At 44.4% G+C, this 27,830-nt stretch overlaps 1 protein-coding gene across 2 annotated transcripts in view; it reads right to left on the bottom strand.

Annotated features, from left to right (window-relative positions):
• Positions 1–27,830, bottom strand: part of LOC126418977 (probable G-protein coupled receptor Mth-like 1) — a 382,615-nt gene that overhangs the window by 217,177 nt on the left and 137,608 nt on the right. For both annotated transcript variants that reach the window (XM_050086023.1, XM_050086024.1), the window contains exons 4-5: positions 17,927–18,206; positions 8,732–8,857 (exon numbers count right to left, since the gene is read on the bottom strand). In XM_050086023.1, the coding sequence (XP_049941980.1) occupies positions 8,732–8,857; positions 17,927–18,206 (406 nt within the window). The remainder of the gene's footprint in view (positions 1–8,731; positions 8,858–17,926; positions 18,207–27,830) is intronic.

The following is a 27,830-nucleotide window of genomic DNA, read 5'->3' as shown; positions in this document are numbered from 1 at the left end:
CGTCAATTCGCTGCAGATCCTCCTGCATTTCAGTACAATTTTCCATTGTTACAACCTCTCGATACACCACAGCATCATCTGCAAAAAGCCTCAGTGAACTTCCGATGTCATCCACCAGGTCATTTACGTATATTGTGAATAGCAACGGTCCTATGACACTCCCCTAGGTGGCGACAGGTGGCCCTTTATGAGGAATCACATTTTATGCACCATCAGATAAATGGCGGTTAGCGTGTACGACGTGACACACTCTGGATGTTGTAGTCTGGGGAATGTTTACGTGGTATTCCCTGAGTGATCTCATAAGGCTCACTGAATCAACACAAATATGTACCTGTCCTTGGGGACCTTGTTCGGCCCTACATGCCGTCTGTTTTTCCTCGTTACGATGGCATCTACCAGCAGTACAATGCGACGTGTGATACAGCTCGCCGTGTACGAGGTTCGAAGAACACCAGGATGAGTACACTGTACTCCTCTGGCCACCAGACTTCCCATATTTAAAACCAATCGAGACTCTGTGAGACCATCTCGATCGGGCTGTTCACGCCATATATCCGCAACCAAGAAACCTATCGCAGCTGGTCACGGCTCTAGAGTCGAGATGAATCCACATCCCTGTCGGTACGTTCCACAACCTCAACCACTCTCTCCCTCCACATTTCGCAGCGGCCAGTGCTGCAAAATGTGGTTGCTTCAGCTTTTTACGGTGCTCATATTAATGTGACTGGACAGTGCATATGTGTTTCGCAGCAGACTTACATAGCGCACTTCGTTGAACATAATCTCTGTTGCAGAGCACCCCTACGTGTCCTTTTACTGCCCATGCGACATCGTCAGTTACGGCTGTAGTGGGCACGGGATCATCGTGATTAGACCGTGAATCATTGGAAACACGTGGCCTGGACAAATGAGTGTCGTTTTATAGCAGATGGATGCTCGTGTCGATACGCCGTCTTTCAGGCGCACGGCTGCTCGAAACATGCACGCCACCACGTACGTAGTCCTCCAGGCGGGGCAGTTTGGGCCACGGGGGAGACTCACCTGCGCTTCCATGGTACCTGAGCTGCTAATCGCAGACACCATGATAGTTGTTGACTATGTGAACATTATTGTAGGTCATCTACCTTTTGCCATGCTTGATGTCTCACCCAGTGTCGTGCCTGTATGTGTCACAAGGATAAAAAGTGCCACAATGGTACGAGTAGCATGATAGTGAACCCACATAGATGTCCTGGCCACCAGATTTGCCTGATGTGAACCCGGTGAAACGTATCTGGCACGCTACTGGACGCTGGTTCCACGCCCACAAGCCGCACGTCTCTGATTTATGGGAATTATGTGATCTGCTTCTTGACATCTGGTGTCACATATCACCAGAAACCTATCAAGGAATTGTCGAAACCATGCACGAAAAATCGCTGCTGTATTGCGTTCCAAAGATGGACTAACACGATATGGTTTCAGCGTGGAAGCGCTGTAACAAATATGTATGAAAAGACTGCGAGCAGAATCGAATTTTTTTGAGGGGGGGGGGAGGGAGAAGGGGGAATGGTCTTGCTGCACAGTTCCTATTGCAGCTAGGAACATAGTGTAAACAGTTTCTGGTTTAGCCTGGGACAGCGGCCATTTTTATAGCCATATGCACATTCATCTTACTATAGATATCTTATAATATACACTCCTGGAAATTGAAATAAGAACACCGTGAATTCATTGTCCCAGGAAGGGGAAACTTTATTGACACATTCCTGGGGTCAGATACATCACATGATCACACTGACAGAACCACAGGCACATAGACACAGGCAACAGAGCATGCACAATGTCGGCACTAGTACAGTGGATATCCACCTTTCGCAGCAATGCAGGCTGCTATTATCCCATGGAGACGATCGTAGAGATGCTGGATGTAGTCCTGTGGAACGGCTTGCCATGCCATTTCCACCTGGCGCCTCAGTTGGACCAGCGTTCGTGCTGGACGTGCAGACCGCGTGAGACGACGCTTCATCCAGTCCCAAACATGCTCAATGGGGGATAGATCCGGAGATCTTGCTGGCCAGGGTAGTTGACTTACACCTTCTAGAGCACGTTGGGTGGCACGGGATACATGCGGACGTGCATTGTCCTGTTGGAACAGCAAGTTCCCTTGCCGGTCTAGGAATGGTAGAACGATGGGTTCGATGACGGTTTGGATGTACCGTGCACTATTCAGTGTCCCCTCGACGATCACCAGTGGTGTACGGCCAGTGTAGGAGATCGCTCCCCACACCATGATGCCGGGTGTTGGCCCTGTGTGCCTCGGTCGTATGCAGTCCTGATTGTGGCGCTCACCTGCACGGCGCCAAACACGCATACGACCATCATTGGCACCAAGGCAGAAGCGACTCTCATCGCTGAAGACGACACGTCTCCATTCGTCCCTCCATTCACGCCTGTCGCGACACCACTGGAGGCGGGCTGCACGATGTTGGGGCGTGAGCGGAAGACGGCCTAACGGTGTGCGGGACCGTAGCCCAGCTTCATGGAGACGGTTGCGAATGGTCCTCGCCGATACCCCAGGAGCAACAGTGTCCCTAATTTGCTGGGAAGTGGCGGTGCGGTCCCCTACGGCACTGCGTAGGATCCTACGGTCTTGGCGTGCATCCGTGCGTCGCTGCGGTCCGGTCCCAGGTCGACGGGCACGTGCACCTTCCACCGACCACTGGCGACAACATCGATGTACTGTGGAGACCTCACGCCCCACGTGTTGAGCAATTCGGCGGTACGTCCACCCGGCCTCCCGCATGCCCACTATACGCCCTCGCTCAAAGTCCGTCAACTGCACATACGGTTCACGTCCACGCTGTCGCGGCATGCTACCAGTGTTAAAGACTGCGATGGAGCTCCGTATGCCACGGCAAACTGGCTGACACTGACGGCGGCGGTGCACAAATGCTGCGCAGCTAGCGCCATTCGACGGCCAACACCGCGGTTCTTGGTGTGTCCGCTGTGCCGTGCGTGTGATCATTGCTTGTACAGCCCTCTCGCAGTGTCCGGAGCAAGTATGGTGGGTCTGACACACCGGTGTCAATGTGTTCTTTTTTCCATTTCCAGGAGTGTATTAAGCAAGGTTTGAAAAACGAGCCGAATCGGAGCTGGTGCTGTGCGAATCGATTAATTCCTTTTGCAAAAGATATTAACTGGGCCGAAATTATTGCTCAACTAGTGACACGATTTGTAAGAGCACCTTTCGAATTTTATGTGGGAAAACAGCCTCCTTTAAATAACTTCGCACTGGAGCGTGAATGACGGTTCAAATTTGGTCCTCCTGTGTTGAACCTTGGTCTAAGATAAGCTTAATTGAAACAATCTTGCTCCGTTCGGTCTTACGCGGAAAAAACACGCGCTTCTAGGAGGTTTATTAAGCGCGCAACTTATATACTTTAAACTTATAGGAATCGGTTCAAACTTTGCACGAAGGTAGATAAACGGATAAGATGGAAACAAATTTATTTAGACAGTAGTCCTTTGTCGAGATATGTTGGTTTAAAGGCGAGCTAAATTAGCATGTAAAATTCATACTTACATGAATTGAATGCGCGGGAACGGTTTAAAGTGCATCATATAAATAAATAAATGCAACAGAAAACTCGCTTTAAAAAATTTAGCTTCCTTCGGATTTTACGTGCGAAAAAATACGTCTTTGTGAGATTTTTTACGCGCACCACTTCTATGTTTCAGACTTGTGTGAATCAGTTCAAATTTTGTATGAAGGTAGAGAAATATTATTTAATGATGGTCATTTTGTTACGTGAGAGCTCTTTCTGTTGGCACGATATAGCGGTCTAAACTTGTACGTAAAATGCAAGAAAACTCTGGTTTTAGGGGAATCGCAAGTGTTGAGACAGTTCAAAGTGATACAGATGATAGTAAAAAATATATTCTAAAGGTAATTTAAGAAGCGTTCCCAAAAATCTTTCATCGTTCGAAAAATCATGTATTGGCACATGAAACTGCTTTTCGTACAAATTACTTCATTGTGAGCACTACATTTGGATATAATTAAAAAAAACTGTTACAGTTGATTAACGTTTCATTGTTTATACGTTAAAGAATTTATTCACCAGTGGTTTGAAATCATCAAAAAATCTTTCGACTTGCAAAACAATGGTTTAATTTCTTTATAGATTCTATATGATTATTGTAACTTAACTGTATTATTGTTTTGCTACGTAAATTGTGTCTGTAGAAGCGTTTAGTAATTACATCACAGAATTTGTATTTGTCAGTTGAATGTGTAATCTCACGCTCGTTAGGCAGATAATTTGTAAATCTTTGGGTGTATGTAGACGCAGTGAGTCTGAGAGCCCACTGCGAGGTTTATGGGCGCTGCACATTGTCGCGCACGTACAAAAAGCTCAGCAGTTAACAGTTCGTAATAGCGTGTGCTCACGGAAACACATAGCTGTTCTGCGCTGCGTTCAAGGCAAGAAGAAATCTTAGCCCAAACAAAATGTGACTGCTCTCTACTCAAGATGATGACTGATAACCTTGGACTGATGTCCTGTAATAAGTACAGCAGTTGGAATAGTAATTGCACCTAAAAAGCCATACAAGAAAGCAGAACGTGTAAATGGTACGCGAGACGTGCAAGTAGACGCAACATGTCTGAGCACCTATTAACTGAGTGTGAATCACACACTCATCAACCGCTATAGGGAAAGAGCTGATATTTGCTTTAAATTTTTTTTATAACTGGGTGAAGATTAGCGTTTTCTCCTAAAATTGAACGATATATGACGTAATAAATTCAACGTGTTTAAATGACTGCAAACTAGCTTGTTACTGAAGTTCTAATGTCTATCTTTTTGCCTGTGAACAGAGTCCATTCAACATTGTTCATTGACGGTACAGAGAAACGCTAAATTACCGCTCCCGATTCACGGCTATGATCTTTCGTGTGCATTGCTTAAGTTCCTAATGTCTGTTGTCCTTCTTTGAGTGGTTAAAACAGTAAGGGTCTTCAGCCATGCATTGATCTAACATCTATTTTAAATTTACTGAAGTATAAGGAACCATTTCCAATATATACAATCTACGCTGGCAGTAAATGGAGTGTTCCCGCTTTCTCAAATTTCATGCAAAAAGACAGCATTCAGATTCATACCACATTAAATTTTCAATCCAAAACATGTAAAACTTTCAGATAGATTGTCTAATGGTAAGTACTAGTTTCTGTCTTAGCGCGTGTGAACTGCACTGAGGATGTTAAAGTATGCTAAGCAGACAGGAAGTGATATAAAAAATTTGCGGCCATTGTTCAGTGTGTCATTGTCTCTTTGAATAGGTTACGGTTTAGACACAGGCCTATAACTGTTTCATTAGGCAGTTTGTTACGAGGGCGTGCTGAATGCCTGCGGATTTTTGATTCTGATCTCCATGTAGGTTGAGGTATTACATGTCATCCGTATTACTCAGTCGACTTCCCTGCTTCGCTGATGCAAGTTGCAACCCATTGCCGCTAGAGAGCTCCGATTTGTAGCGTGTAACATGGCGGCCTGTAACCTAACTACGTCGGCGCGTGAGGAGCAGCGGCCTGCAGTGGAATTTCTAACCGCAGGAAACGTGCCTCCAATAGAAATTCGTAGAAGGATAAAAGCCGTGTACGGAGATAATGGGCGGTGTTGTGTTGTTCGTACTCGTAATGGAGGTAACGGTGACGGTAACCTCAATATGAGTGGCATCTCTGAGTGGACAACAGCGCAAAGCAACCGAAGAGACTCGTCGGCAACTGGTGGATGAACTCATCAGAGAAAGTCGCCGGATGACACAAATACATCTGCATCAGTCCAACACTTTGGGTTCACTGCCATCGATCATCGACACAGTCCTGACTTGGCCCCGTCCTGTTTTCATCGTTTCCTAAACTTACAGAATACTTTAAGGACTTTACGTTGGTAGTGATGAAGTGGTGCCTGCAGAGGTGAGGTGACATTCTAGAGTGACGGTACCAACAAACTGGTCTCTCGTCGGGAGTAATGTGTTTGTCAACAGAGTGACTACGGTGAAAAATACGAGGATGTGTAGAAAAGTTCTCGGAACGAAATACTTACATCACTGAAACTTTTTTATTTTTCAATGTAGTCTCCTTGTAGATTAATGCACATGGTCCAACGATGTACCCGTGCCTTGATCCTATCTCGAAAATGAGTTTCCTCCAGGCCAGCAAAATAGTTGTCAACTCCGGTTATGCCGGCAGGGGTGGCCGAGCGGTTCTAAGCGCTACAGTCTGGAACCGCATTGTAGTGTCACCGCCAGACACCACACTTGCTAGGTGGTAGCCTTTAAATCGGCCGCGGTCCATTAGTATACGTCGGACCCGCGTGTCGCCACTGTCAGTGATCGCAGACCGAGCGCCACCACACGGCAGGTCTAGAGAGACGTCCTGGCACTCGCCCCAGTTGTACAGCCGACTTTGCAAGGAACGGTTCACTGACAAATACGCTCTCATTTGCCGAGACGTTAGTCAGCATAGCCTTCAGCTACATTTGCTATGACCTACCAAGGCGCCGTATTCAATTGATATTGAGATTCTTTTAATGTATCATCAAGAGCGATGTTCTACAAATGTGGATTAAAGTTAAGTATTCCAGAAGCTACGTACTTTTCTTTATAGCATTCATTACGTATCCTGTTTCAGACCTCACGCCAGCCTGCGTGAGTTTAAGCGCGTGCCTTTCGGCTTCCTCTCATTGTGTCTAGGCTGTCTTGTCTAGACACAACACGCATGATCGCTACGATCGCAGGTTCGAATCCTGCCTCGGGCATAGATGTGTGTGATGTCCTAAGGTTAGTTAAGTTTCAGTAGTTCTAAGTTCTAGGGGACTCATGACCTCAGACGTTAAGTCCCATAGTGCTCAGAGCAATTTGAATTTTTGAACTCCGGTTATCAATTGTACGTTTGAAGTGAATCTTCGTCCACCAATAAAAATTTTCAGTTTTGGGAAGAGATGAAAGTCTGATGGAGCCATATCAGGTGAATAAGGAGGGTGTGGCAACAATTCATACATTAGTTCGTGTAATTTTGCCACGGCGACGGCACATGTGTGCGGGCGCGCATTGTTTTGTCGCGGCACCCATCTTGCAGATACTTTTTTCCATTTCTAATTCTTCAGTTAACCTCTGATTCAGATGACATCTGGCAAGCGTGAGCAATTTCACGCACTTTCAATCGGCGATCCTCCATGACCATTTTCTGCACTTTTGCAATGATTTCTGGAGTAGTGACACATCTTGGCCGACCACTACGCGGATCATCATCTAAGCTCTTCCGACCAAATTTAAATTCATTTGTGACTGTGAGGCTGATCCCGGCGGAGGTTCGAGTCCTCCCTCGGGCATGGGTGTGTGTGTTAGGATAATTTAGGTTAAGTAGTGTGTAAGCTTAGGGACTGATGACCTTAGCAGTTAACTCCCATAAGATTTCACACACATTTGAACATTTTTAAATTCATTTGTCCACTTGGCAACAGTTGAATATAAAGGAGCAGAGTTCGACAGTGTGTTCTGGAAATCGGCAGGAATGTACTTTGCTTTCATACCTTTCTTTACGACGTACTTAATCACTGCTCGAATCTCGATTTTTTCCATCTTCGCCAATCACTACGTGGGAACAACAACAGAGCCACGTCACCGCCACCGCTCTTTTCCAAGAGCACTGACGTGGCACGTGTTTTCAGGCAACAGTCCAATGACTATCGCGTGAACAACTCGTTGCGGTAACCCTGACCTCTCCTGGTGATTCTCAGAACTTTTCAAACCACCCTCTTAAATAAGTAGACAAGGAGAAGAAAGATGTTAATAGGTTTGTTTCACTTAAAAATTAAGTGTTTTCACACACAAAAATTCGGAGGCATTGCTTTTCAGCATACCCTCATGTATACTGTGATAAAGTGGAGACTGATTGCAAATAAGTCATTCATAGCTAATATGAATTCATTCCAGAACTGTAATTAGGTGATGGTATACCTAAAAATGCAACCACTAAATTAATTCCAGAATGAGATTTTCACTCTGCAGCGGAGTGCGCGCTGATATGAAACTTCCTGACAGATTAAAACTGTGTGCCGGAGCGAGACTCGAACTCGGGACCTTTGCCTTTCGCGGGCAAGTGCTGTACCAGACATCCCCCAGGCTATGGGGGAGTGCTAGGTTCGCAGGAGAGCTTCTGTCAAGTTTGGAAGGTAGGAGACGAGATACCGCCAGAAGTAAAGCTGCGAGGACAGGGCGTGAGTCGTGCTTGGGTAGCTCAGTTGGTATAGCACTTGCCCGCGAAAGGCAAAGCTCCCGAGCTCGAATATCGGTCCGACACACAGTTTTAATCTGCGAGGAAGTTTCACTGTATTAATTAAAACTAACTGCACAGTTATAACAGCACAAATAGTTTCAATAGTGATCCCATCTCATTTGATTTAAAACAGGGTCCATTACAACCTGAAACTTCATGATGACAATGCACCACGCCATCGCTCCTGAACTGCGTCAGATTGTTTCAAGAAAATAAGTCGTCCACAGCTGTAGTTGAGTGCTTTATTTATTTATCGTAACCAATTTTGTGCCCAAAGACTCATATTCAGTTGCTCATTGCCACCATAACTCGTTAACAAAGAGGCGACAAAACACATATCGTCGCTGAAACCGAACGTCGTCATGGCGTTAACCGTCAGACGACACAAGTAGCGCTACTCACCGGCGGCAGAGCAGGCTGGCGGCGGCATGTCGGGCCACGTCTGCATCACGGCGAGCGCCACGTAGGCTCCCAGCAGAGAGGTAGCGTGGCACACCACGGCCCGCGCGTGCATCCGAGCCAGCAGGCCTGCCAACACAACGCCAGCTGTCAGTATCTAGACGACCCATCATTGAAGTGGACGCAGGACTGCGGCTGATCATAAACGTGTAGAAATAGAGCGTACTAACAGCCGCACTTTTTATAAAATACAGGGTGCATCAAAAAGAATCATCCTATTTCTGAAACTAATACATACATAAAATGAATTTTGTTTTTTGATGTACAGGAAACTCAAAAAGTTTTTTTTTCATTCCTTCTCATAGGTGTCGTGCGGTATTCAGACTGTTCCCACACTGCAGCGAGCATGTCTTGAGTTACAGCTTCCACAGCTGCTATTATGCGATGTCTCACTTCATTCATTGTTGTTGTTAACAGAGGCACATAAACAGAGTCTTTTATAAACCCCCACAAGAAATAATCACATACGGTCAGGTCCAACTATAACACCACGTTCAAACTCACTTAAATCTCGATAAACGGCCATTGTAGCAGCAGTAACCGAACTAACAACTGCGCTAGACACTTGTTGTCTTGCACAGGCGTCGCCGACCGCAGCCCCTTATTCTGCCTGTTTACATGCCTCCGTATTTGAATACGTATGCCTATACCAATTTCTTTGGCGCTTCAGTGTATTATACCAGTTCGTTTGCGTGTTTTATTCGATATGAGCTGGCAATTAACTATGGCTAAACAGATAATTGATTATGAAAGATTTTTGGTATGTGTTATGTGGTCTTCCTTTTCTTGACATTTCTGTACAGAGTTATTGCTTGGATACGCTATTTTTATTCTATGCCTCTCGAGGATGTTGCCAATCCCCACCCTAGATCAACTGCTAGCGTACCACAGTAAAGCAATAATTTACACACACAGTAGCTACGATGTATTAGTTCCTTTTACAAACAAACAAATAAACAAGCAAACACACAAATATATGGACAGCCATTACCACTGAGAAAATGCACGCGCACACACACTACTCGGAAAATATATCCACTGACACACACAGAGCAATAGCAGATGCTCCAACTCCTATCAAAAGAAACAAAAGACGAACGCATCCTACATTAGCAGAACAAAATACACAAAATGGCGAGAATGTCAGCGATTCTGTACAACACAAAAACTTGAAATAATATATTTAGTGATAGGGAAGAAGCTGTGTGCTAAAGTCTAACTCACATATGTGAAACAACAGGAAGAATGACGCAAACATCCAGAAAAACCGTGAGTAGTTATAAGAACTAATAAAATTTAAAGTACTAAGTTAAGTCACGCGAACTGTTCATGATTCAAGCAAACAAAGTGTAGGAGGAAGAAAACCATACTGTTACAGAGATCACTGAAGATGCCTTAGGATAAAGTAAAACGCGTTTGGTCTTAATAAGACTTTCATTACAGTTGCAAAAGACGGCGTTTAACCTACACTACCTATATAACTGCAACTGTGAAAAAAAAGAGGCTGGAAAACAAAGAAGACAACATGTCATATCAGTACTTCGGTGCTAACTCTTGCGGGCTACATGCTGGATCGAGGGAGCACTTCAGCATAAGAGCAGTTCATTGTAGTTACGGATGTTGTAAGATCAAACTTTCCCTCGCCACGCCTGAACGAATCATGGGACTCGCGGGACAATAGTCACGTACTGGCCGCTGAGGCACGTCCTGGGCGTCGATCGAGAGACATTCCGCTGCCCTGGTCTCTCCTCCCGACAAAGGATGACGTTGCACTTTCTCTCTCTCTCCCTTCATCTCTCTCTCTCTCTATCTGTCTCCCCCTCTCTCCCTCCCCATTCTCTCTCGCTCTCTCTCTCTCTCTCTCTCTCTCTCTCTCTCTCTCTCTCTCTCTCTCTCTATCTATCTCCCCCTCTCTCCCTCCCCATTCTCTCTTGCTCTCTCTCTCTCTCTTTTTCTCCCTCCCCCCCCCCCTCTCTCTCTCTCTCTCTCTCTCTCTCTCTCTCTCTCTCTCTCTCTCTCTCTCTCTCTCCCTCTCCCTCTCCCTCTCTCTCCTGATGGTTTGTCACTAACTAGCCGTTATGGCCCCTCTGATTGACTGGTGGCTGCTTTACCAACAGTAGGGTACACCCAATGGTACTTCGAAGTAAACAATATACACCTTTTCTACAGTGTCTGGCAGAATCAGTAGTAGAATCTGATCACGTACTACGGGTCGCTGCATCGAGGAAGGATGATCATTTATAATTATTGCCTTCTGGAGTCCACAGCATTAACCGTCGAGCTCTATTTTAAAAATTATGAGTCTCCCATCACATTTCAGCGACTGTTTCGTCATCATTTCGTGTTGAAACGCCATGAGAGCTTCCGGTCATCGTTCGATTGTATGGTGGGTGCAACGATTCAGGATTACTGTATCTTGCGAAAAGAGAAATGGTCCACTGTGATGAAGGACACAGCCGAACACGAGTGGAATACGTTCTCCGTTCTGCCTCAGCGCTAACATTGAGAGATCGTTCTCTCATATATGAAAATCTGTACTTCCACGGGTACAAATCGCAGGTCGTACAGAAACTAAACGAACAAGACAAAATTGCCCAATGAATCTTCGATTTGGGCTTCGTCTAACTCCTACCTCATCCTAATATCAAACAACATACTAATGACGCATGACGCTCATTTTCATCGAGGTAGTTGTGTAAATAGACGAAATTACCAATGCTGGGGATACATTAACGAAGGCATTCCCTGTTGGCTGAGGGAGAAATCCTTGCCTTGTGAAGGCGTAATTGTATGGTGCGACGTGGCCTCGTTGGACATCATTGGTTAATATTTTCTTAGGATCTTCATAGTCGTGCAGAAGGGTTACTAAGGATCGCTAAGTCCAAATGTTACACGATTTCTTCCTTCCAAAGTTGAACAACGACATGGTTGCAACAGGATGGGGCAAAATCTCATACAGCCCAAGAATGTCTTGCAGCTTCATTTTCTTGGTCGATTTGTTTCCAGATTTCTAGATACTCATCAGTCAGCATTGTCGCCAGATTAGACAGCCTCTGACTTCTTCTTCTGGGGGTATTGTATTGTATTGTATTGTGTTGTGTTGAACTGGGGACCTAGAAACGACGGAGAGGCTTCGGCCCCGTCGTAGCCCTCAGTGGTTCACAACCGCACAACAGGCTACAGCAGTCCACTCACCCCACCGCCGCCCACCACCGAACCCAGGGTTATTGTGAGGTTTGTGAGGTTCGGCGCCCAGTGGACCCCCCCCCTTTCCGGGAACGTCTCACAACAGACGAGTGTAACCTCAAACCCGCAAAAGTTTGCGTGGTAGAGTAATTACGGTGTATGCGTACGTGGCGACAATGTTTGCGCAGCAATCGCCTACATAGGGTAACTGAGGTGGAATAGGGGGAACCAGCCCGCGTTCGTAGAGGCAGAAGGTAAACCGTCTTAAAAACCATCCACAGACTGGCCGGCATACCGGACCTTGACACTAATCCGCCGGGCGGATTCGTGCCGGGGACCGGCACGCCTTCCCGCTCGGAAATCAGTGCGTTAGACTGCACGGCTAACCTGGCGGGCTGTTCTGGGGGTACCTGAAGACTCGGGTGTGCGCTACACGTACGGATACTGTGGCTGAATTCAAGGAAAGGACACACATAGCTGTGGAGGAGATCCCATTGAACATGCTTTCGTTCATCGCCTGGAGAAATGTGCGGAACGTGATTCCGCCCATCTGTATAGTGTTGTATTCACAACCAAGCACAGCGCGTATGTGATATGTAATGGTATACACAATGGCGTCCCAAAACCAATGCTTCCATATTTTTTAAATCTCTTCTCAGTGTCAGATATGTTACGCATATGACTTGATCGTCGTTCCCCCCTCGCTTCGGAGCAAGTTGCAAAAAGTTTCCTCTAGAGGGCTCCGCATTGTAGCGTTTAACACTGCGGTGCTTAACGTTATTATGTCGGTCCAGAGAAACAACGTGCAGTAATCGAGTTTCGGATTCAAAGAATTCGTCCACAAATGGAGCACCGACTCCATCCGTATGAAAATGCCGGTCCACACACGAGCACTGTAGAATTTGCAACCATCCGACGCCTGGATTTAACTGTCACAGATCATCCTCCATACAGTCCGACATGGCCACATCTGATTTTCATCCGTTTCCAAAACCTAAAAGAACATCTTCCAGGACTTCATTCGATAGTGATGAAGCGGTGCAAGCAGAGGTAAGGCTGTGGCTCCTGTCAACACTGGCGGTATCAACAAACTGGTCTTGCTTTGGGAGAAATGTGTTCGTCGCCAAGACGGCTATATTGAGAAATGAATTTGTAGACATGAAAAATAAAGATGTAGAATGTTAACATAGTTTTCTATTTAAAAAGCATTAAGAGGTTTCACATAACAAATTCTGAGATATTATTTTTCAGCACGCCCTCGTATTATTCGTTGTCTTCAGTGTGCGTTTAAATAAATTTGTCAATTTGTTTCAAAGTACTGTACTTTTTATATACTATTGTTCATCAGTGAGATCCTTACCTATTAAACCCACTGCTGTTTTTACTGGTTTTCCCGGATGGCCCACACATGCTGACTACCCATCTGACATCAGGTACAGATAGATTCTGCCAGCGCTAGCGGTCTATAACAACAGCACTTTGAAACCCTTAATGCCCCAGAAAATACACACACTGTCCAGTCGCATTAATGTGACCTCCTGTCAAAAGCCTGAACAAACACCCTTTGCAGTGCAAAACGCTGCGAGACCCGTAGGAAGGGGGTCAGTGGTGTTCTCTAAGTTACCGGCAGGCATGTGGAGCCACGTCGACTCCACTGGTGTGGCCAGGTGCCCTAGGTTTCTCGAACAGCCCGATCGAGGTGGCCCCACAGGTACTCAATTGGGTCTCAATCTGGCATGTTTCTTAGTCAGTGATCTACGGTAAACTCATCCAGGTGCTCTTTGAACAATGCACAGACACTGTGAGCTGTGTGACAGGTTGCTTTATCCTGCCAGTAAACATCGTGGAGCAAATCGACCTGCATGTACAAGTGGACTTACTCCTCAAGGATAGATGCATGATTGTGTTGAACCAGTTGTCCATTCCAAAACTACGAGATCACCCAAGAAATGCCCTCTGGCCTGGACCCTTCCCACGATTGTTTCAGGGTGTTTGCTTTCAGACATTTCATGCTGTACACAACAGCCATCTGTCTGATGGAGCATAGATCTGATTCATCTGTAAAGGCGCCTGTCGCCACTAAGTACCCGTCCAGATGCGGTACTGATGTGCCAGTTCCTGCCTTCATCACCGATGAACAGGAGTCAGCATGGGTGAATGAACCGGACAACTTTTGCAGCGATCCATACACAGCAATGTTCGCTGAACAGTCATTGAGGACACATTGTTGTAGCTCCTTTGTTCATCTTGGTGGTCAGATGCTCGACAGTAGCACATCTATTCGACAGTACACATCTCTGCAGCCGTCGTTCACCCTGTAATATACAGGGTGCTACAAAAATGTACGGCCAAACTTTCAGGAAACATTCCTCACACACAAAGAAAGAAAATATGTTATGTGGACATGTGTCCGGAAACGCCTACTTTCCATGTTAGAGCTCATTTTATTACTTCTCTTCAAATCACATTAATCATGGAATGGAAACACACAGCAATAGAACGTACCAGCGTGACTTCAAACACTTTGTTACAGGAAATGTTCAAAATGTCCTCCGTTAGCGAGGATACATGCATCCACCCTCCGTCGCATGGAATCCCTGATGCGCTGATGGAGCCCTGGAGAATGGCGTATTGCATCACAGCCGTCCACAATACGAGGACGAAGAGTCTCTACATTTGGTACCGGGGTTGCGTAGACAAGAGCTTTCAAATGCCCCCATAAATGAAAGTCAAGAGGGTTGAGGTCAGGAGAGCGTGGAGGTCATGGAATTGGTCCGCCTCTACCAATCCATCGGTCACCGAATCTGTTGTCGAGAAGGGTACGAACACTTCGACTAAAATGTGCAGGAGCTCTATCGTGCATGAACCACATGTTGTGTCGTACTTGTAATGGCACAAGTTCTAGCAGCACAGGTAGAGTATCCCGTATGAAATCCTGGCGGTGAATCGAGGATGTACAGTACATACTGAAGAAACTAAAATGAGCTCTAACATGGAAACTAAGCGTTTGCGGACACATGTCCACATAACATCTTTTCTTTATTTGTGTGTGAGGAATGTTTCCTGAAAGTTTGACCGTACCTTTTTGTAACACCCTGCATAGTCCGTGGTGCACCAAAGTTGCTTCAGGACCAGTTTTAGATGGTGCAATTTAGCCATGCACAGTATACTTTAACAATGGTAGCAGATGGGCAGCTTATAAACATTGCTGTTTTGGAAATGCTTCCACCCTTGGCCTGAAAGTCAATGAAGATGTCCTTTTGGATGTGAGATACATCACTCTGCTTTCACATTACAGTAGTGACTGGATTGTTTTGTATGTCCCCACCTGACATGGTTTATGTAGATTCCGCTGCTAGTGCTGCAACATACTGTCTGTGGACCATCACGATAACAAGGCTGTGATCGTATTAATGTGACTGGACCATGTACTAGGTGACATCTATTGAACTATGTGAAATAAAATCATCATAACTTCTGAATAGTGTGCATTAGAACATTCAAACTGCACTGTTGGTCACAAGGCATGATGGGAATTAGTATGGTTTGGTTTAGCAACGGAGCCCACATTTGGATGGGTACGTCAATAATCAAAATCGGCGCATTTGGGTGACTGAGAATCCGCATTTCGCGATCGAGATGTCACTTCATGATCAATAGGTGACTGTGTGCTGTGTAATGTCCAGTCATGGAATAATTGGTGAGATATTTCTTGATGGCACAGTGATTACCGAATGGTATGTGAAGGTTTTGGAAGATGCTTTCATCCCTATTATCCAAAGTGACTCTGATTTCGACAAGATGTCGTTCATGCAAGACGGAGCTCGACTCCATCAAAGCAGGAGAGTGATGTTCTGGAGGAGCGCTTTGGAGACCGCTTTCTGGCTCTGGGGTAACCAGAGGCCACTGGCATAGGTCTCTATTGGCCGCCATATTCTCCAGATCTGAACACATGAGACTCCTTTTTGTGGGGCTATATTAAATATAAGGTGAGCAGCAATAAGTCCAAAACCACTGCTGAGCTGAAAACAGACGTTCAGGAGGTCTTGTAGATTTCGCTATTCATCTGCGCCACATCATCGCCAATTTATCTTATTTCATTTACACGTCAAGTTCCGTGCGACCAAATTGAGGAGCAAATCTCCAAGGTCATGGAACGTGTCAGTACATGAAATTACAACATAAAAGTAATAACAGATGAAAATAAATGTTCATGAACCCGAAAAAAGTCAGTCCATAAATTTAAGTAAACGCAATCAACAATACAGTAAGAATCAGCTTAAGTTTTCAAGGAACTTCTCGACAGAATAGAAGGAGTGACCAATGAGAAAACTCTTCAGTTTCGATTTGAAAGCGCGTGGATTACTGCTAAGATTTTTGAATTCAGGTGGTAGTTTATTGAAAATGGATGCAGTAGTGTACTGCACACCTTTTTGCACAAGAGTTAAGGAAATCCAATCCAAATGCAGATTTGATTTCTGCCGAGTATTAACCGAGTGAAAGCTGCTTATTCTTGGGAATAAGCTAATATTGGTAGCAAAAAACGACAGTAAGGACTATATATATTGAGAGGCCAATGTCAAAATACCCAGAATCGTGAACAGAGGTCGACAAGAGGTTCGTGAACTTACACCACTTACTGCCCGAACTGCCCGTTTCTGAGCCAAAAATATCCTTTCAGAATGGGAAGAGTTACCCCAGAATATAATACCATACGACATAAGCGAATGAAAATAAGCAAAGTAGACTAATTTTCGTGTTGAACGATCACTCACTTCTGATATTGTTCGAATAGTAAAAACGGCAGTATTAAGTCTGAAAAAGATCCTAAACGTGGGCTTCACACGACAGCTTACTATATATCTGAACACGTAGGAATTTGAACAGTTTCACCAATCATATGTCCGTTCTGTGAAATTAAAACGTCAGGTTTTGTTCGATTGTGTGTTAGAAACTGTAGAAACTGAGTCTTACTGTGATTTAGCGTTAGTTTATTTTCTACAAGCCATGAACTTAGATGCACTATTTGAGACAGAGCCAATGTTGCACACAACATCCTTTACTACCAAGCTAGTGTCATCAGCAAGCAGAAATATTTTAGAGTTACTCGTAATACTAGAGGGCATATCATTTATATAAACAAGGAACAGGAATGGCCCCAACACTGATCCCTGGGGCACCCCCCACTTGACAGTACCCCCCTCAGACCCCACATCACAGCCGTTATTAACATTGTGAATAATGACCTTTTGCTGCCTATTCCTAAAGTAAGAGGTGAACCAATTGTGAGCTACTCCCCGTATTTCGTAATGGTCCAACTTCTGGAGCAATGATGGGCAAACATGTCATAACCTAAATCCGAATATCTGTAGTGACGTTTATAAGTTGAATAAAGTGTGTGCATGCTTTAGTTTGTAACTAATTTACATTGGTTTTTTTTTCATATAGTTCAATAATTGTCACCCTGTACCACCACAACAGGCATGCATTAGCAACCGCAGCTATGGAATATGTTGTTCCAGAGTATGGTATTACTTTTATACAATGAAGGCTTTCATGACCGGATGGTACTGTTGTTGATAATTCTTCGGGGTTATATGGCTGTGGTCCATGGAATTCTTCTATTCCCAACCTTTCGTCCAATACTACGTTGGACATCCTCAGGGGTACGGCAGGTCCTGCTGAGTCCTGCCGACTGTCGGCAGGACTCAGCAGGACCAGCCGTACTCCTGAGGATGTCCAACGTAGTATTGGACGAAAGGTTGGGAACAGAAGAATTCCATGGACCACAGCCATATAACCCCGAAGAATTGTCAACAACATGGTATTACTTTGTTTGTGTGAAATTTCTTACTGTCACCACCTCATGCATTCCACAGGCACACTTGGACATATTTGATGTGTCATGCGAATGAAATGGTCTAAAGAGCAGAGACACGAGTGGTAGCTCACCGGGCAGGCAGCTGTAGAGGAGCACGGTGGCGAGCAGGAAGATGGCGCCCAGTCCGAACAGCAGCCCGTAGAGCAGGCCGCGCTGGCGGTTGGGCTTCCAGGAGACGGACCTGTCGCTGCAGTAGAGCAGCTGACCGCGGCCGCCGTGGCCCGCCGCGTCTGCGCAGTAGCGCTCCAGGGGCTGCGCGACAGCCACGCCCCCCACCAGCGCGCTGCCGTTGGCCAGCAACTGCCACGACTGCGCCTCGTACGTCTCCGAGATGTGCTCACCCTTCTCGCACTGCGGACAACAACCAGCACCGTCAAAACTCAGCACCATCTCTTCTCAGGACGGGCGTCATTCCCAAGGCCGGGTCTAGTGAAGCACGGGATACAACCCGTCGACTTTGAACAATGAAGTCAGAATTTGCCAGAGATCATTTATTACACAAATGTAACAGCTGACAAGAGTGTTCAGAAACAAAGAGATAAGAAAGATAAAAAATATGGTTGGCATATATCAAGGCAAGTAATATTCCCCCATTAAGGATATCGCGTGTTTGTATAGTATTATTTCTGTGGCAAATGAAGGAGAAAAAATGGATGGAAATATTGGTAGTATAGAATACCTTTGCTAGTGTAGGTAGTATAGAATAGCTTTGTGAGATGAAGTAGTGAAAGCAGCAGAGGATCAAGTAGGTAAAAAGACGAAGGCTAGTAGAAACCCTTGGGTAACAGAAGAAATTTTGAATTTAACTGATGAAAGGAGAAAACATAAAAATGCAGTAAATGAAGCAGGCAGAAAGGAATACAAGCGTCTCAAAAGTGAGATCGACAAGAAGTGCAAAATGGCTAAGCAGGGATGGCTTGAGGACAAATGTAAGGATGTAGAGGCTTATCTCACGAGGGGTAAGATCGATACTGCCTACAGGAAAATTAAAGAGACCTTTGAAGAAAAGAGAACCACTTGTATGAATATCAAGAGCTCAGATGCAAACCCAGTTCTAAGCAAAGAAAGGAAAGCAGAAAGGTGGAAGGAGTATATAGAGGGTCTACACAAGGGCGATGTACTTGAGAACAATGTTATGGAATTGGAAGAGGATGTAGATGAAGATGAAATGGGAGATACGATACTGCGTGAAGAGTTTGACAGAGCACTGAAAGACCTGAGTCGAAACAAGGCCCCGGGAGTAGACAGCATTCCATTAGAACTACTGACGGTCTTGGGAGAGCCAGTCCTGACAAAACTCTACCATCTGGAGAGAAAGATGTATGAGACAGGCGAAATACCGTCAGACTTCAAGAAGGACATAATAATTCCAATCCCAAAGAAAGCAGGTGTTGACAGATGTGAAAATTACTGAACAATCAGTTTAATAAGTCACGTATGCAAAATACTAACGCGAGTTCTTTACAGACGAATGGAAAAACTGGTAGCAGCCCACCTCGGGGAAGATTAGTTTGGATTCCGTAGAAATATTGGAACACGTGAGGCAATATTGACCCTACGACATCTTAGAAGCTAGATTAAAGAAAGGCAAACCTACATTTGTAGACTTAGAGAAAGCTTTTGACAATGTTGACTGGAATACTCTCTTTCAAACTCTGAAAGTGGCAGGGGTAAAATACAGGGAGCGAAAGGCTACTTACAATTTGTACAGAAAGCAGATGGCAGTTATAAGAGTAGAGGGACATGAAAGGGAAGCAGTGGTTGAGAAGGTAGTGAGACAGGGTTGTAGCGTCTCCCCGCTGTTATTCAATCTGTATATTGAGCAAGAGTGAAGGAAACAAAAGAAAAATTCGGAGTAGGAATTAAAATCCATGGAGAAGAAATAAAAACTTCGAGGTTCGCCGATGACATTGTAATTCTGTCAGAGACAGCAAAGGACTTAGAAGAACAGTTGAACGGAATGGATAGCGTCTTGAAAGGAGGATAATGGAATGTAGTCGAATTAAGTCGGGTGATGCTGAGGGAATTAGATTAGTAAATGAGACACTTAAAGTCGTAAAGGAGTTTTGGTATTTGGGGAGCAAAGTAACTGATGATGGTCGAAGTAGAGAGGATATAAAATGTAGACTGGCAATGGCAAGGAAAGCGTTTCTGAAGGAGAGAAATTTGTTAACATCGAGTATAGATTTAAGTGTCAGGAAGTCGTTACTGAAAGTATGTATGGAAGTGAAACATGGACGATAACTAGTTTGGACAAGAAGAGATTAGAAGCTGTCGAAATGTGGTGTTACAGAAGAATGCTGAAGATTAGACGGGTAGATCATATAACTAATGAGGAGGTATTGAATAGGATTGGGGAGAAGTTTGTGGCACAACTTGACTAGAAGAAGGGATCGGTTGGTAGGACATGTTCTGAGGCATCAAGGGATCGCAAATGTAGTATTGGAGGGCAGCGTGAAGGGTAAAAATCGTAGAGGGAGACCAAGAGATGAACACACTAAGCAGATACAGAAGGATGTAGGTTGCAGTAGGTACTGGGAGATGAAGAAGTTTGCACAGGATATAGTAGCATGGAGAGCTGCATCAAACCAGTCTCTGGGCTGAAGACCACAACAACAACAACAGAATACCTCACGTCACATGTATATGGGTTGTATCTCGAACCTCATTCGAACTGAATTGGTTAACTGCAGTACGGGATACAAGTTTAGCGTGCCTCGATTTCTTCGTTTTCGTTAGCATTAATATCCTGCTGTTCAGTTGAAATATACAGGTCAACTGAAGCACGGGAAACAAATTTTACATGTGTTGTTTCTTTCACCTCTGCTACCGCTAATATTCTGTTCTTACGTAGATAGTAGTACTACCGATGCCAGAAGGAGCTACGTACATAATATTTGTATCTCATACTTCCGTTGACCTATATAGATGTACACTGCTAACAAAAACGTGGAAATGGACGTACGTTACATTTGCAACCTGCACCTCAGTTGAACTACGCGAAGAGGCAATAAGACGACACATATACAATTTGTATTCCGTACTTCACTATGGGGTACAGTTTCTTTTTTTTTTTTTTTCGTCTTCGATGCTATTTCATCACAGCAGTGACAATAGTGTCCCATTATTTAGTTGAGCTATATACGAGGGCTATCCACAAAGTACATTACGTTTTGGAATTAAAAATAAATAAAGTATTGGAAAACTTTTTTAATTATATACAGATGAAAGCCACACTTAAATACTACTTTTCTACATAGTTGCCATTTAAATTAAGGCACTTATCGTAGCGATGGACGAGCTTGGAAATTCCTTCGTCGTAAAATTCGGCCGCCTGCGCCTTCAACCACGTGGTTACCTCTTCTTGAAGCTGTGCGTCGTCATCAAAACGCTGCATAGCCAACCACTTCCTCATTGCTGGGAATAAGTGGAAGTCGCTCGGTGCCAGGTCGTGACTGTGCGGCGGATGAGGAAACAACTCCCACTTAAAAGATTCGAGAACATCACGAGTGGCATTTGCCGTGTGGGCCCGGGCGTTTGTCGTGAATCAGCAAGATCTTTGAGCCCAACTTTCCCATGCGATTGTTTTGTATTGCTCTTCTCAGGTTGTGCAGAGTTTGGCAATACCTTTGAGAGTTTATTGTAGTGCCTCTTTCCAGGAAATCCACAAAAATCACACCTTTTCTGTCCCAATAGACAGTCGCCATCACCTTCCTTGCCGACATTGTCTGCACGCATTTCTTGGGTTTTTGGGGGGAATTTGTGTGCCTCCACTGCACTGACTGCAATTTTGTCTCGCAGTTCACATGCTTAACCGATGTTTCGTCACCAGTAACGATGCGATCGAGTAATGAGTCGCCACCTTTCTCGTAAGCGTCCAAAAACGTTGACGCTGCAGCCATTTGCTGATTTTTGTGAATCTCTGTCAAGTTTTTTGGTATCCATCTTGCACAAAACCAAGCTTTTCGGTAATGATTTCGTGCAACAAGCTTCGTGAAATTTGTGGAAAACTCATAGAGAGTTCCGTTATTGTGAAATTACGGTTTTCACGGACCGCGGCATCGACTTTTTCGACAAGTTCGGCAGTCACTATGCTGGGTCTTCCACTTCACTCTTCGTCGTGAGCGTTAGTTCGGCCATTTTTAAATTTTATGACCCTTTATTGCACTCCACCTTCAGTGATTATGTTGTCCCCATACACTTCACAAAGCTGCCGATAGATTTCTATCGGTGTACAGTTTTTTGCAGTCAGAAACCTTATTACAGCACGCACATCACACTTCGCGGCATTTTCAATTAACGCTGACATTTCAAACTGTCAGAGTAACTCAATGCAGTACAGCACGAACCTCTCACTAGCACGGCAGGATGCCGACTGAGTGGCGGAATGCCATGACACCAAGATGGCCGCGCTAGCCCCGCCCCTAACGGACACAAACGAAAACGTAATGTACTTTGTGGATAGCCCTCGTAGCTATACACAACATTTGTATCCTGTTCTCCAGTTGCCATATACTGGTTATCTCATCAATGTTACATATGTCGTTCTTTTCGAATAGGTAGTGTCAGTGTAAAGGTCAACTGAGGGACGGGATACAAATTTTAGTTGTGTCGGGTGTTTCACCGTTTAATATTTCTGGTACAGTTTCGAAAACATCGTACTGATACTAGTGCTGGGAAACGAAAGAAGAACGACAGCTGCGAAATTTCTATTACGTACTGGAGTACACGAAACATAGGTAATGGTGTAATACAACAATGAAATAAGTCAAAATAGTCAACTGCAGTAAAAGAAAAAAATGGAAAACTGAACTTACTACACGGCAACTTCCTAAAAGAACCGAAGCTCGCCTAGGAAGACATCAACAAAAATCACATACTCACATACACAACAAACAAAACATTACGAAACACACACACATTCACCCTCCGCCCATCCTAATGTGAAATTAGCTAACATATTATGAACGGTACATCGCCCAACACGTTTAACAAAACATTTAAACGGGCAATATGTTTGGAGAATACTACGCCTCTATGAATATTCGTATAAGTGACTTTGAAGTGTGGAAATCCGGCGTTTCCCCTTCCCTACATGAGATTTCACAGCTGACCAATAACCCTCTACGCTGTTTGTGCAAGCCCCTGTGGATAATGATCTGAACTCAATATTGTGATTAACTACGAGATGGTGATAACCCCTTTCCCCTAAATCCCTACATGAACAAAAACCATCTGAAATTACAATGGAACCCTCTGCAACGTGGTCTTCAATTAATCTGACCAAAACTTCCTTCCTTCGATTGGGAACTACTTTAAACACTACATTGTCACACCTTTGACCTCAAACTACAGCCCCCCAAATCCATAATCCCACCGGAGGTTCCCTCCTGTTGTACTTCCTTTTGCCAAATTGCGACTAGTCAATTTCGACCATAACACCCGACACCCTCAACGGCCCCCTATTTCATGTATTCCCCACAACTTCCCTGCAAAAAGAGTACCAAACCACTACTGTACGCTTACGCACACGACATTCATGGACACACAGCCACACAGGATATCTCAAGCACCAACAGTACGTGATTTTCATAATGTCTCTAAAGTCGAGCTTAGATTTTCGAACCACTTCCCTCGTCTAATTGACCGCCACAACCGATCTTTGCTGCAGCGCCATACGAATAAGTCGTGAGTACGGCGACGAGATACACTTGCGAGCCGCTTATGTTCGCCGCACTCACGATATCGGACATACTCGGCAACGAGACCATACATTTGTAAAAAAACAAATCTTGGCCAACATGTCTACTCCCATAGCCTCTCTCAAATCCAGGTTCATCGGAACCAGATAAATCCATACCTATAAACGGAAATGAGATATATCCAGAATGAGATTTTCACTCTGCAGCGGAGTGTACGCTGATATGAAACTTTCTGGCAGATTAAAACTGTGTGTCGGACCGAGATACTAAAAATTGTCCTAAAATAAGAAACTAATAGTCCAAATTACCTCAATATCACTAAGAATGAAATTAAGTACCGAATGAATTGCAAACAACCAATTATTTAAATAAATGCACACGAATAATATTTTGAGCAATATGTAGCGATCTCTTTTAAAATCACAATCAATTATTTTAATGTACAATGATAGCGCTTATCCGGAACACAGAACTGGTTTTTTTAATCTATGGCTGAAAGTGAAGGCATTATTATCTGTAGTAATGTTTGACGTCATTGGTCAAAGCCGACGGGTTGTATCCCATGCTGCACTAGCCCCTGAAGACCGGTTCGATGCAGCTACCCAAGAAGGTCTGTCCTGTGCAAGTCTCTTCATCTTGGCATAATTACTGCAACCTACATCCATTTGGACCTGCTTACTACCCTCTAGAGTTTCCTCTGTCGCCAATCTGACAATTCCTTGATTCCTCAGGACATGTAGTATAGACAGATCTTTCGCACAGTCAAGACTACCGATCCACTCCTCTTCGCACAGGGAGCACTATCCACTGCCACATGACTTGTCTGGTGTAGCGGTAATCCGAAATACTATACATCTACATCTACATTTATACTCCGCAAGCCACCCAACGATGTGTGGCGGAGGGCACTTTACGTGCCACTGTCATTACCTCCCTTTCCTGTTCCAGTCGCGTATGGTTCGCGGGAAGAACGACTGTCTGAAAGCGTCCGTGCGCGCTCTAATCTCTCTAATTTTACATTCGTGATCTCCTCGGGAGGTATAAGTAGGAGGAAGCAATATATTCGATACCTCATCCAGAAACGCACCATCTCGAAACCTGGCGAGCAAGCTACACCGCGATGCAGAGCGCCTCTCTTGCAGAGTCTGCCACTTGAGTTTGTTAAACATCTCTGTAACGCTATCACGGTTACCAAATAACCCTGTGACGAAACGCGCCGCTCTTCTTTGGATCTTCTCTACCTCCTCCGTCAACCCGATCTGGTACGGATCCCACACTGATGAGCAATACTCAAGTATAGGTCGAAAGAGTGTTTTGTAAGCCACCTCCTTTGTTGATGGACTACATTTTCTAAGGACTCTCCCAATGAATCTCAACCTGGTACCCGCCTTACCAACAATTAATTTTATATGATCATTCCACTTCAAATCGTTCCGCACGCATACTCCCAGATATTTTACAGAAGTAACTGCTACCAGTGTTTGTTCCGCTAACATATAATCATACAATACTATACAGTTTGATTCAACTACCCCTCTGCAGTTTTATGCAAACGGCACAACATATGAATCAGCAACGGTATCCAGACAGGCGACAACCATGTTATCGGTGTAAGTTCCCTCTCAGAGAGTTCGTTGACAGTTGGCAAATAGAATCGTGCTGTAAAAATCCAAGTGAGAATTGACCATGGGTTACGATTTTTTATTTGACCAAGGTATACCTTACTTATCCAAATGTCTTCAGTCTTTGTTTCTGTAATTAGCAGTGTCATACAAGTCATACAAGTTTTGAATGTCTCTGTAGGTTTATTATATTTATTGTACTTAATCAGTTGTAAGTGGTACAAGAATGTAGACTTATGAACAACTACACGGTATATAACCCAATGAAAAAGTTAATACACGGGAATATTCTGCTGCCCGGCCGATGTCATTTTACGCAACCTCATATGACAGAACAATATTGTTGACCAGTTCGCCGTGGAGATGCGAGGAACATTTTCAAAAAGAGAATAACGGTGTAGTGTATGAAGACATCTTAGACCTACTATACAAATTTTGTTTGTGAAAACACTTTAGCACATTAACGCGGCGAGTCATATAGTAATGTCTTCATTAGGTTATATACCGGAAAGCTGTTACTTTCATGCTTCCCATTTTGATATTTCCTGTTAATTTCGTTGTTCCTAATGACGAAACACATTGTATAAGGCAACGATTCTGAATCATTTCGGAAAGATTAAGTACTATAAACGAAATAAACTCGCAGAGACATCCAAAACCTATATGATTACATCGCTAATCACACAAAAAAAGATTGGAGACAGATGGATAACTACGGCAAAAATGAGGTATATCTTCGTCCAGAAATGCTGTGTAACTCATGGCCAATCATCACTTGCTTTATTTTCAGTATGATTCCGTTTGCAAGCAATCACCCAAACCTCTAAGATAGAACCTGTTTCGATTATGTGGTTGTCGCCTTTCTGGATGCCTTTCCTGATCTATACATAGCGCAGGTTGCATAAAAAGACAACGGTAGGGGCCTCTCAGTCACGCTGCATAAATACAAGTCATTGTTCGAGGATGTCATCAAAAATTCTGCAAGATTCTCCTTCAAATTTTTACAGAATACTCCAATAAAAATTCAGACAGAAACTGGCTATACATTTTTTTTAACAATGCTGTACTGGTTTTCGGGTAAAGACCGACTGCGAGAAGGAAAACACTACAATAACAGGTTACTTAAACCATTAGACAAGTTGTTTCTCGCCTATATAGTCCGTCTTCTCATATACAATTTTTAACGAAAACTGTATGTGCGAATACGTGTTGCCTTGTTTTCTTTCTCGCAGCCTGAAGAGTTGTATTTATAGTTCGTTGACTTACGATCAGAGTAGTACTACGAAATCGAAATCGTCTGAAACTTCGTAATCCTAAACATTTTCAGATTAAAATTATGTTAAATAGCTGGCACTGAATCTACTATTCTCACAGGTCCAGCAGCAAGAGGTCTGTCGTACCCTGTATAGCAGTCATTCCAATCGATTTACCAAATGGTTCAAATGGCGCTGAGCACTATGGGACTTAACATCTGAGGTCATCAGTCCCCTTGAACTTAGAGCCACTTAAAGCTAACTAACCTAAGGACATCACACACATCCATGCCCGAGGCAGGATTCGAGCCTGCGACCGTAACGGTCGCGCGGTTCCTGACTGAAGTGCCTAGAACCGCTCGGCGACAGCGGCCTGCATCGATTACCCATCCATTTTAAGCGACTCCAGTTCCCAATCAGGATACTGATGGCTATAACAAGAAACAATGCTTAAACGAGAGGAGGAAGGAGGAGATGGACAGAGGGGAGGAGGAAGGAGAGAGATAGGAGAAGGAGGAGAAGATGGACAGAGAGACGTGGAGGAGAAGGAGAAGTAGGAGAAAGAGAGGAGAAATGAGGAGACCCACAATGAGAGAACGGAGGAACATAGGACGTATATCCGATTCCCATACAATCACTATAAGCCAAAATAAAACGACGCAGCGCAAAGAAATTATCCGACTGGGTCAGATATCGATAGATGTGATGAACATGGATAGGCAAATAAATGATAATAGTTTCAAAAAACTGTATCATTTATTTTAGAAATGGAAATGAGCGTTTGGCGTCATTTGCCGGGAGGCACCTTACGGGGCAGGTTCGGCCGCCTTGGTGCAGGTCTTATTACATTCGACGCCACATTGGGCGACCTGCACGCCGGATGGGGATGAAATGATGATGAAGACAACACAACACCCAGTCCCTTAGCGGAGAAAATCCCCGACCCAGCCGGGAATAGTACCCGGGCCCCTTAGGACGGCAGTCCGTCACGCTGACCATTCATCTATCGGGGTGGACATTTATGTTAGAGAAAGTGATTCAAAAATTGAGCAAGTCTATAATGCATTGGTCCATCTCCGTTCCTTATGCAAGTAGTTATTAGGCTTGTAATTGATTGATAGAGTTGTTGGATGTCCTCCTGAAAGATATAGTGTCAAATTCCGTCCAACTGGTGCGTTAAGTCGTCATAATGCCGAGACGATTGTGGAGGTCCCTGAGCAGAATGCTCCAAACGTTCTCAATTGGGTAGAAATCTTGCGACCTTGCCGGTCGAAGTAGGGTCAGGTAAGCATGAAGACAAGCAGTAGGAACTCTTGCCGTGTGTGAGCGGGCATTATCTTGTTGAGATAAAAGCCCACGATGGCTTTCCATGAAGGACAGCAAATGGGGCGCAGAATA

Source organism: Schistocerca serialis, chromosome 9 (genome assembly GCF_023864345.2).
Source record: "Schistocerca serialis cubense isolate TAMUIC-IGC-003099 chromosome 9, iqSchSeri2.2, whole genome shotgun sequence".
In the NCBI taxonomy this organism is placed as follows: Eukaryota; Metazoa; Arthropoda; class Insecta; order Orthoptera; family Acrididae; genus Schistocerca; species Schistocerca serialis.
Note: the sequence above shows the minus strand (reverse complement) of the source record. Positions and strands in the feature narration are given on the sequence as shown.